Here is a 13,043-nt window from a genome sequence, read left to right on the forward strand (position 1 = left end):
CCGATACTGAGGTCACCAGTTTGAATGCAGGGTGAAAACAGTAATAACTGTAAAATGTCCTGGAGCATAGTTAACATAAAAAGGCTGTGATACAAAAAGTGGTCATCAACATTGTACAAAAGAGAAGGTAAATAACCCTCTACACTGTCAAAATTTATTAAAACCGTGAGAAAATTCTCAACAATCGAAATAAAAATGTCAGGTTTAAGCTAAGAATATTTAGAGTAGATGGTTTTGAACCAGGAAGTTTGCAGATATTTATCACGTTATTTTTTTCTTCTGAATGTTGTGTCAGTTGCACTTAAAAAAGACTAGTCTTTACTGGTTTCTTTCCCTGCTTTCAAAGGCTCATGTAGATTTCATTATTCAGAAAAAGAGCCGTGGGAATTCCCCCAGCTTCCAAGTCTCAATGACTAACTAATTCTATACATGGCATGACAGTAATGCCTGCTTTGTATTACAGAAAATCCACATAAATCATGACAAATGTTTTGTTTCAATCAAGCCATTCATTAGTATGCTATTAGGTAAATGCCTCTTGTTTTTCACTATCTATTTTACATGGCAGTACATCTCAATATCTCTGAATCCCTGGACATTATGCCAGAAGATTTTATCATTCTATTGTATTTACTCTTCTATCATAGACAATTGTACCAATCCCCTTTACTGAAATTAATATAGAGAAAGCTACAAAGTCTGCTGTAGTGCAGGTGAACATGTAAAATTTGTTCTCTGGATCAAGCAGTTGGGAGCACTTTGGACCAAGAGGCTTATCAGGAAAGGAATTCTCCTAAAGCCTAGAGTCTAGACTCTACGGCTTTAAAACAGGGTTGAAGACCAGTATCAAATGCCACCTTTCCATTAAACCAGCTTCTAGAATAATAAAGAATCTGTTACAAAATTTCAGATGTTTGTATTGTTTTTTTATTTATTTCTTGTATTGGTGACAAAAACTATTTTTTTCTTAAAGAACTGATAGTAAGATCTGGACATAGGTAAAAGATTGGCTTCATTCACAATTATGGTAGATCTAACTAAAACATAAAATATCACATTCTGGGAGATAGTCTACCATGCCTTCCATCAATTTCAAAACTGTGCTCAGAAACAACCAATTAAAAATTGAAAGTTCAGGACTGGTTTCAAAACTCACTTTTGTAACCTTGGAATTGAGACAGGAATCAGTAAACCAGTCTAGATTCTCGCCGCTATCAAGCCGTAGATGATACAAGTTGCGCAAACTTTCTGGAATCAAATTTAAAACAACTACTAAATAATACCTCTGCTGTTGCTGTCCTTCTTTCGGACACAGTCTCAGCCATATCTGTTGCCATAACAACCAAGCTGTATGATGGAGTTGTCTCCCTGTCCAGCAATGCTGTTGTGTAGATGATGCCAGTTTTGGAATCAATCCTGAATTGACCTTCGATATCCCCATCAATGATGTCATAGGATACCTCACCATTGAGCCCTAAAAAGGAAACAACAGGATTAAGTAGAATTCTAATGGTATTTTTTTTAAAACTACCGCCCTTTAATGGCTAGCAGGCCATTTTTTTTCTGGAAAATACTGAAATCAATGCCTTAATTTACATGCTTTTATATCAGAGAAATGTGAAACAATTGATCTGGACATTGATGAAATTCTCCCTTCTATTGTCCAAGAGTAATATATGTAACCTTTCAGGAACTGTACCAAAGACATGTTTTTTTCTTAATTATCATTTTTTCATTATATTCTATAATCTTATTTCAGCTCTAAATTGATTCTTCATTATTTTGAGGATCTTGTTACACAAACTTCTGGCAATAATGTCAGCCTAGGTTCTGAAAATCATTTTTTTTTCTAGCATAAAGTGATAACCTTGGCAGCCAAGAATCTGTCTTGTATCAAATGTGTTTTACATCTTACTATCATCTTATATTTACAATAACACCCAAAATATCTGAATTCCCTTGGCTTCAGAAAAAATGCCAGACCTTCGTAATATCTCAGAAATTCAGCTTTCTGTTTACACGGGAAGCCCCAAAACCTGCGAATTATTCAAGTATTTCGAGTACATGAGTACAGCTTAATACCAAAGACAAAAACTTTACGAAAATCAGCTCTGAGAAATGTTTTCTTTCTTCCAGGGACATGTGCGGTCTGATTCATCTATGTCTGGGGGGCTTGCGACATCAAATTAATCTACTCAGACATTCCACTGCCTCTGACACATACTGCCCCTGACATTCAACGTCTTTTATTAAATTTTGATCTCGCTGCATCATGCATGTTCACTATTATTATGTCACAAACGGCCATTAATTATGAATAACAGTAATCAAGCAGAAAGATGCTCTGTTACCGAATTATCTTTTAAAAACGATTGCCTAGCCGCTCAAATTTAGAACAATTAGTTAATGCATCCCATTACTGAAGCTATTAGAATCAATAATTTCACTTTGATCAACCATCATGACTTGTAATGAATGACATCGTTAATGTCGGATTTTTTTTACCGTAATTAACGACATTCGGCTGATTTTTTTTTTTTTTATATAATAAAAGTTCGATCAATATTGACTTTTCATTTCTAATAAATGTACTGTTAGGACGGAAATAAACATGATACTGAAAAGAATTGTGTGAGCCAAATGAAGAAATTAAAATAAATCATTTTGGCGATTTTTATTTCAAACTGACGTAATTTCATGCTATTGCTAAATATTTTTTCTGCTGAATCACAAACTAGCCATTATATAAACCTTTAATTTAACCAGTTCAACAAAAGCCAACAAAAAATAAATTAGCTTGATATATTTACATAGTTTATTTCATACTTTCAACAAAAAACAAAAATCTTTGGTCCAGTACTATAATGTAATGGTATCTTCTCTCACCTACATTTACCCATAATCCTTTATGTATACAAGAATCATGGCTAATATATTTTGATGAGCGGTAACATGAAGAATCGAATTTTCGTGTTTATCCCCATTTAATACGCAATTCTCTTCAACTCTTATTTAATGACCATCTCGAAAAAAATAAATATGTAATTTATATGGAGTGTTAGCACATTGTTTGCATAAGTACGAGCCTACGTTTTGCCGGATGAAAGACTTTCGCAGCCCATATAAAACAAATATGCTAATCTCTTTTCTGTCCTATGCCATCCATACACCAGATTAAAGAGTTTTTAAACACTTTGTATCCAAGAAGATCCTCTTGGAATATCAAGTTCATGAAATAAATTGTTTTATTGATGAAAACACAAGGAATTTAATGGTAATTACTAGCCTAATCTGCTTGGAAGCAATGAATTAAGGAAGATTACAGGGTTTAAGATAAAGATACACTTTCATCACAGCTTTGTGAGGTACAAATGGAATGAAAATGACAGAATGATATAAAGAATATATTGTCCTTTTCTTTGCTTTGTCACTGATTTTTTACGCCTTTTCATTTTGAGTTTTCTTTGTTTTGTTGGGATTTAGATTTTGTTTGTGTCTGATATTTGTTTAAATTAATTTCTTTGTGTTTGTGTGTTTAACATTTTTTTCCCCATTCTGTTTGTGCTTGATGTGTGTTTAACATTTTTTATCTGATTCTTTTTGTGCTTGATGTGTGTTTAACATCATTTTTTCAGATTTTTTTTTGTTTTTGATACAGGTTCAATATCATCTTTCAATGGTGTTGTAAGGGAATGCAGAGAGAGCAGTCAATTTTCCGCTCTTAGTGGTATTCAAACATACAACCTCTTGAGATAGGAGTTGGACTCAGTCTACATTATGTTCCACCGTGTCTCCCTAATGTTCTGGATTAAGTAAGTGTAAGAATTAAAATCGCTACTGAATCAGAAACATAAAAATTTCAGCATATCGATCCATTTGCATGCAAAATAAAGCATTTTTCAGTATTTTCTGAGCAAGCAAGCAGTGACAAACCTTATGCAAGTCAACATGAATACTCCTAGAATTATCTGAGAATTTCTTACCAATTAACAACTCACTAATTGCTACCAGTAATTACCGCTGCACAGCCTACGTACTTAATGACTACTCTATTGGCAAGAACAATTGTTATGACAATGGGTGCCAGATTCTCCGCTCAGAAAAAAACCTGCTATAAGATAACACCGCTAATTCACAGTGAAAACCATTGTTTCTATCAATGTACTCTCATTACCACTAAATCTTTTAACCATTCTGTATTACTTACTTCAAATAATACCAGTAATACAAAATAAAACCCCATTAATACAGTCAAGCCTACAAACCTTGATAAGAACTGGTCAGCTCCTACAATGCAAAACCCTTACAAAAGAAAGAGTCACTGCCATAGATTTATCAAACTGGGTTTGTTTCTCAAGGAGACTGGAAGCTGTCTTGTTACTCTTCTAACTTGATCATATCCCATAAACCCATAAATCCCCATAAATCATTGTTTTAAAGATATCATAAAGGTACACCTATTTCTAAGAAGCTGCTATAAATATCAAAATAAAGAAATAGTAGAGGGCTTAAAAATATACTCATATGAAAAATACATTGCCAAGATAAATAGGTATGGATTATCTACTTTCATCACTGAGTCTATGATTGATTGTTATAATCTATGTAGACAAACGTTTATATCTGGCTGCATATACTATACAAGAAAGTATGAGATTTACAGCTTTCTGAGCTCCAGGTTGCCTAATAATACCGGGGATAGTTTACATATCAAATCCCCCAAATTATCTTTCCTAGTCTAAATAATTCTATAGAGATTAACTAGTACAGAGAACCCGCCAAAGGCTTATCAAACATGCTAAATGGGAAAATGTTGTTGTACAAGATAGACTAGTACTATAACTTGCCAATCTGAAATCAAAACAGATCTGCTTTCTTAGAATAACATCAACTCTCACTGCCCACTCTTTTGATACAATATGTATTAGTGGAAGATGGACCACTTTTCTGTGTTGTTTTGTTATTGAACTGGTAATTCTATGACAGGTTGAGATTTCATGTGTGTGTGCAAATGGAGGGGTCAGAGTATCTGAGTGGTCTAAGTGCATACTGATACAGAAACACTTGGAACAATTTGACTCTCGTTCCACAAAATGTAGCTGTGTCTGCTAAAATTTCCCAAGAATCATTTATTTAATTAAATCATGTTACTTTCAACATGTTTTAGACTAACAATTTAGACTTTACAAGTACATTTGGAACGTGTACACCAAAATAGTGTCTAAGTTGTTTATAGATCTGTTCAATATTAAAATAAAGAATTAATTCCTACACAACCCTTTACCTGTAAGTGCGACAAACTCTGCTATTTCAGTGATGCAAACAGTATCAAGTTGTTTCCACATGAAACTGACAACTTTCTAACGTTAATAAAAGGTGGAGGATGAATGACAAGTACTCGATCAGTCTTCTATCAAATCGATACCTATGATCATTTACCTTGATCAAAGATTAAACTCACAACCTCTTGATTGTTACGACCCCTTCACCAGTAGTCCCCTACTGGTTGGCGCAGATTTAGCTAAATGGGCGATTAGAAACCATTACAGTACTTTCAAAGAAATCGCACAAGTACAGAATCTCTGATTCAGCAAAACTGAACTTCCTACATATCCAAGAAATGCTCTTAAAAAAGCTATTATATCTTTCAATAGTCAATAAAATTTAAGTCATTAAGTAATTACTGTTGCACAGCTGTTTCCTGTGAAAGATTTAACATTGAAAAGGCAAACCCTCATTTTCACAAGAGTTTCTGCTGCAAACACTTCAAAACTGTCTGTAAGAACGAGGAACCACTGTTTTCAGATGTAGAGAAAATGCCAAGTTTTGTAAGATGATTTTCAGAAGAAAACACTGAACTTTTTGATATCTTCACTTTAATATGCATATCTACTCCAGTCAAGGTAAGTCTTTAACGGCCCAGAAGTCTTAACCAGGGTTCTTTAAACCAGCCACGCGTTTGAATGAAGGTGATTTGACTAAAACTGCCCTAGCAAACATGAAGACTCTACAAAAGTTATTGAGAATTGTGTGTCACCAAACTCATGAAATTCTGGCTTAAAGACCATGCAAACTTATTTCTTTTTCTCGAAATTGCATACAAGCCGGACTGACACTATAAACATTAAATAAACTTTGTATGGCCTAATATACTTTGAATATTACATAATAAATCTAATTGACTAATGTAACTGGTATTTTAACTGGTGGGTGCTTGATGATGTCACGGCAGACATCAAAGATTAATGTTTACATTATACGATAAAACAATTTGTTAGAATGGAGGGTGTAAATGTCTTGTCTTTGTGAAATCTTTGCCAAAGTTATTTTAAAACTTGACTGCATACTGTGACGACTGCATAATCTGTCAAGCCGCGTCCTCCACCCAGCTTCCCTGAGGGTACAATCTCTCCATTCACTGCATGTTGATCTTCCGAAACACATTTGTTCACAACATGACATGCATTTTGCATTCTCAAATATTTAAATTAAAAGATTATGAAAGTTATAAAAAACATCATACATAATTATTGAGAAAGCCAAATTGCATCAGTATCTTTGTACCTATGTAAGTGCCACATTTTTTATGTCCATGAGAAAAAAACTACTAGAATTTGCAAGCCATGTTTTTATCTCTATCTTATACCGTGTTCAGACTACGTTTTTAATCCTATATTAACTTTGGTTTATTTTTTAAACTCGTTTGCGTCCACACTATATGTGGTTTAAACCGTGAATTATGTAAAGGTCAAGTGGTTTCTGTAATGTTGCATTAGGTGGTTTTAATTCCATATTAAAAAGTAATACTACATTATTTTACAAGTGTGAACGCAAATGTGAGTTATAACTGGTTTTACAATCCCAAACCACATATCTTACCTTTTGGCGGAAGAATACCACGTGTTTCTCTTTTGTATCAAACAACTGATGCTGTGGCTGGCAAAAGTAATTGGAGTGTTGATGAAATAAAAACATTAAATTGCGATATGGAGTCATGCTGATGCTCAAACTGGACTATAGATGGAATGAACAGAAATTCTTAGATGAACACAGAAGTTTAAACATTGATGACTCCTTATTGTTTCTGTTAGCCTTCTTTGTTACCTTATTTGCTTATTGCAAAATATTTGTTAACTCCCAACATTGCATGTATATATTTAAACCACATTTCTTTGCCTAGTGTGGACGCAAACGAGATTATATTTTGATGAGTTTTAAATGTCAAATACCAATTATAGCCAATTAGTGCCTGATAAAAATAAAACCGATCTGCTAGTGTGAACACGGTATTATATGATTTTTCCCCAACTGAACAAATTCCAGCAGCATGTGTTTAACCCTTTCAGTCCTTTATAAACTGCACATAAGCTCATTTGAATCTTCTGTAAGTCCACTTCCCAGAAAAGCAGATGGTGCAATTGTTACCCCAGTGGAACTCCAACCTATGACTTCATGAGTTCAGCAGCTATTCCTTAACCATCACTCCCCTACCTACCATCCTCACCAAACCCCTCCTTCATTTAGATGACCCACTGATCAATCTTTCATTACCATACATACTTTCCTATTTACAATTAATGCAAGTTTTACTTCTTATAATTCTATTCCATCAGTAGCACACAATTCAGGCAACAGCTATCCAAGTATCATGAAAAACAATTATTATTTGACAGGCAGTAGAGATAGGGAGATTACTGGTAAATAAACACATTGTTTTACACTCTCTATCATACCCTAGGTCAACAGGAAGATTACAGGTTAATAAACACATGGTTCTATGTTCTTTATCATATTCCAGGTCACCAGGCTATCTGAATCTATAGCTTCTTCAACACTGCTACTGTCAAGAGCTATACTGTCAAGATAGTTGGAATCTACTGTAGTCAATGGTGAGAGTGGTGGTATAAGAGTGGTAGCATTATACAGTTAAACTGTTGCATTCTCCTGAATGGTTGAGAGCTCAAATCTCTGGCAGAGACCATCGGTGGTTCCACCCAGGTGCCTGCCCATGATGAAATAATGTATGGTGGAGCACCTGGGGTCTTCCTCCACCATCAAAGCATGACCTACAATTGTGCTGGTGCAATGTTCAACCCAACAAAAACCAAGCTACCCAGCTGGTGGATGTCCTTGAGAAAGCTGAGCATACATATTTGTTTAGGAAAACTTTATAAGAAAATCCTGCAATTTTCAAGAATCACTTTAACAACAAGACTTGTAAATTGTTCACAACAGTAAACCATCTATGCTTATAAGCCCACTAATTAATTAGACATTGAAAAGTGTTTAAGATAATGCATTTCCTGTGAGCCTCCTTAAATCAGTGGATTATTCTTCTGGGAAAACATAATTTATCTGTTGATCTGCTGTCAAACTATCAAAAGAAAATGTTAGTTTTTCTCACACATTCCAAAATATATAAAGCCTCTCTCTGATGCCTTTACAATGAGTCTGTTTTCCCTGCAAAACCGTTCTTGATAAAAAAGACAGGCAGATACAGCCGAAATGCTTTATCAAACAAGAACATTACAGCTTTTAATATTCATGCTGAAGGCAATGCTCCTGCAAAAATTTAAATACAAATCAGAAAGTAACAGTTTCCGAAAACAATTCAATTATTTCTGCCATGAAATGCTATCTCAGAGTTCAGTCTGTTGCCAGTTTTCTTGTCATAATTGAGCCGTGCCATGACAAAACCAACATAGTGGGTTTGCGACCAGCATGGATCCAGACCAGCCTGCGCATCCGCGCAGTCTGGTCAGGATCCATGCTGTTCGCTTTCAAAGCCTATTGCAATTAGAGAAACTGTTAGCGAACAGCATGGATCCTGACCAGACTGCGCGGATGCGCAGGCTGGTCTGGATCCATGCTGGTCGCAAAGCCACTATGTTGGTTTTCCCATGGCACGGCTCATATCAACATGATTATGCCTCACAGTAATCCTTATTATATTTCCCATTTCTTGCTATCATTGGTAAGTAAAAATTGCTTGTTTGTTTTTCATTTCTTCTCAGTGTTTGTGATATTACTTCCAATCTAGGTGTTTGAGTAATTATACATCATACAAAAACTGAAATACAATTCTCACATCATTCTTGCAAATTTGCATGTCATAGACAAAGTTACATGAAGTATGTATCTTTAATTTTTCCAAGATCCGCTATTTATAATACAAGCAATTTTTTCCATAATTATAAACAGTGAGTCTTAAGTAATGGTCAAAATGGATTGTATCAATTTAAGAAATTTAATATTATTAATACAATAATTATGTCATCCAGTTTGATCAACTGTTTCTGATTTTTAGGATTTTGGCCATTAACGTGGAATCTCACAGTAAACCCTGTTTCCAATTAATTTTTTGAGACAGTCTGTGTACATAACATTTCCATATCAACAAATTTGTCTAATAAGCTGTCAGAACATGTCAAAAATCTGATAAACTGCAAATGGTTTCTCCCAGGACTAATCTTGTATGCAGTCAAAGATATCTGGTGGGAGCAGTCAGTAATCTTGGAATAATTATTTTTCCAGACTGGTTTACATGAAAGTTACATCTGCAACAACATTATATGACAAAATCTGCATCAAGTTGCACAGTCTATATTACTAAATAAACAGAACTGAAAAAATGATCTTTTGCAGAATAAATAATTTCTAGAGTAGAGAGGATGAAGTACTGGTGAGCTCTTTCAGGTTCCATGTGTAAGACTGTTGTCTAACTTTCTAATAAAGAGCTGCAGTAAAATACTGATCGCTTGGTCACAAGGGGATGACAGAATGCTTAAGTTTTCCAGGTTTCCAGCAATCCAAACTCAGAAAATATAAGAAACACAACTTCCGGGTGGAGGAGAGACATGTTCACACTCAAAACAATCCCAGGTGCTTGCATGAGCCATCAACGCTTTCAACCTAAACTCGGCAACTAATCAGCTATACAAGGAGAATATTGCAAACTAAAGTAATTATCTGCCAAAAGCAGTTCAAATGTAAACAAAATGTTTATACACCAAATGAAGATCAGCCACAGGGTTGTGGCGGTAAATATATCTTCATTTTTTCATCTCCTAATGATTGCGATATGACCTCTGACAAAGTAAGGAAGGCTTACAGACACCCGTCGGGTTTATCCCCGTCAGTTTATCATGTTTCTTGTTTACCAAGCTTTCAACAAGACATAGGTCACCAAACATTCCAGATCCTTGCCTCATCTGTCAATGTCAAACCCTGCAAAATTAATTTCCAATTAACAAGTTCAAAACTATTTCGGCAGCTTTGTGAAGATACTTTCTGTCAAATGATGGGAGAAATCAATTTTCATCAAAGTTAATGACATGACATGCACTGCAAGTGCCACTGCATTATTCATATACCGATCGACTCCTGTACTCAGCCAGACAACAAGTTTTTCTTTCTTAAAAAATGAAAAGAAACGCATTTAAATGAAAGCTCTGACAAAAATTAAGTGATATAAAAAACTAATACTTAATAGTCATAATACAGTCTTTCATGTTGTGTTTCAAATAGTATAAAAATAACAAGTAAAACTAAAACATTGTGCCGAGAATGATTTCATGAACTGCACTGTCCCTTTAATAATCAGGTCTGCCCTTTTTACGTCATGCAGTCAACAACATAACATTTTTAGTCTGAAATAAGTTTCTGGCAAAAATGACGCCTCTGAATTATGTAAATTATGTCAAACTCTTTAAATAATGCTTAATCAATTCTGCAACTGCACCAGATTAAATATGGCAATACATGTATGGACATTCTTGGACGATAAAATGCAATGAAAATCAATTGCATGCTTTTAAATTTTAACGCTTATCGGCTCTCGAGAAGAAAGCACTTGAATTTAGGCTATAGAATATATTGCCATAAATGTTTATTTCACTTCTCTTTTGTACCTTCTCAAAAAGCAATAGCAGTGTCTCCGTGTGTGAAAAAATGCAAAAAGAACACACTTAACGGAGAGAAAATTTGTGAATTTCAATTCTCAGTGGAGTGCTTAGCCTATTAAAACTGGTGAATTTCATTTTTGCGAGCATTTTTTTACGACCATTGAAGATTATATTAGATTAATAAGATGTATTTCTATCCATATTTTATTACATTTTAATTGAATATGATCTGCTGAACAAGATTTGAAAGAAGTGAAATGAATCTTGCGCAGACAAACAGACGTCGTCGATCGCTTTTCAAAATGTTTACCAATACCGAAATGATAATAAAATCTGGTATAACACACAAAAAAATGTTTAATAGATTACATAAGGGCCTGGATTTCATTTACTGTAGATTTGTAAATATTTGTTTGAAATATATCTTTGAACACAATTAAAAATTAATATACTTAAAAGAATGCCTAGAATTTGTTTCATGGATACATAAAATAAGAAATTATAACATTCTAAAATGGTGAATCACATAGAAATTCTTTCAACATTAAATTTTGTCTCTTCAGTTAATGAGCCACTGCTTTCACATTACATCCCTGATGGGCACCTGAGCAAAATCATAATGACCTTTAGCAAACTGGATGGTTTGTTCTTTTCAAATAAAAAATCCTACACCCAAACTGTCGGGCTTGAACCAAGGCCAAGTGATACTCGTTCAGTGACGTCAACCACTCATCCAATTATGCTCCTGCTTATAGACTAAAATACAAAAATGTCCCAACGTTAACAATATTTCAACTGTTTATTTCATCAAAATAATTGCTGGTATTTATATTTTCATGTTTACTAATCATGTCATTTGCGGAAAAAACATCAATTCATTTGGGAAAAAATGTCATCATTTAATGCAGTTTTCTTGTTCCCATTTTTAACATGTTAAATACATAATTGCCTTTTCGCATCACATACGACAAAAATGCTGGGTTTGAAAATATGGTGATTATTGAAGATGTCAGTTTCTGCCAAAAAATGTCACTTTTTTCAAGATTTTTATGAAATTTAATTCAAAAGTGATCAATCAAATTTCAGTATTTCTTGCCCGCCCTGTTCATTTCCGCTATGAATTTTTACAGCAGATGTATAATTCTTACGTAAAACCATGCGTATAATAATTAGTAATACGACACTTACCCGTAACTAGTTCTAAGCAATTCATGAACAAAACAATAAACATCTGAAACATGAAATTAGCTGTAACTTGCATTTGCGCGTTTTGCTGCTTATCAAATTTTCTGCAAATATTAAATTTTAGAATTCTTTTTTTCTGCACTCTGATTAATGCTCTCAAATGATAAATCATTCATAATTGATACTGGCACATAATATTACTGCCTTGTAATAAAAAACAAATTCTAGCTTAATATATTTTCGCCTTCTAATTATTTTCGCAGAAATTGTTGTACAGATTTCACAAGCAAATATCTAAGCAATTACCTAACTCTGAATATAAAGTAGAATATACACATATAAAAAAAGCTCTTCAAAAATGTGTGTAAAAATATTTACGTTTCACAGCGGAGAGCTTGGAACGGCTGTCAGACATATGGAAATATGGAAAACTTCGGAACAATGTTAGCGAAGTATCTCAGCAGGCGACGGAAATATCATTACATTATAATCTTCAATTTACTGTTTTACATTTTCTGTACCTTGCAAAACAGTATTTTATAGTTTACGTTTATTGTGATGGGTAAAACACTGGTTGATTTCAAGGTGTTATTTTGTTTCAGTCATTAAATAAGGTGGTTGGTATAGTAGGTCAAAGATGGCAGACTATGAAACCAGGAGTTGCAAGTTTGATAATCTTCTCTTCCATATAAGATTATAAATAGTCTTTTGGATTTAAGTGACTATCAGAGGGTATTTAATCACTGTAGGTTGCATAACACCTTGCAATTAAAGACCCTGGGAAGTTTCTGGAACTGGGAGCATTTTGTAACTTTCACTGTCCTCCAAGACCAGTAAAATGACACTATATATTACATTTTCCTGCAGACGTCACCCACATGGTCAACTGGTGGGGGACTGTTGAAAAATAAATTTAGATATGAACCAACAATACCGATAATTATGCGATATTTT

At 34.1% G+C, this 13,043-nt stretch overlaps 1 protein-coding gene across 1 annotated transcript in view; it reads right to left on the reverse strand.

Moving 5' to 3' along the window:
• The window catches only part of LOC128557148 (cadherin-related tumor suppressor-like), an 88,831-nt gene that overhangs the window by 30,640 nt on the left and 45,148 nt on the right, over positions 1-13,043 (reverse strand). Inside the window, exon 5 of the mRNA XM_053543988.1 lies at positions 1,284-1,474. Coding sequence (XP_053399963.1) covers positions 1,284-1,474 — 191 coding nt within the window. The remainder of the gene's footprint in view (positions 1-1,283; positions 1,475-13,043) is intronic.

Source organism: Mercenaria mercenaria, chromosome 5 (genome assembly GCF_021730395.1).
Source record: "Mercenaria mercenaria strain notata chromosome 5, MADL_Memer_1, whole genome shotgun sequence".
Lineage (NCBI taxonomy): Eukaryota > Metazoa > Mollusca > Bivalvia > Venerida > Veneridae > Mercenaria > Mercenaria mercenaria.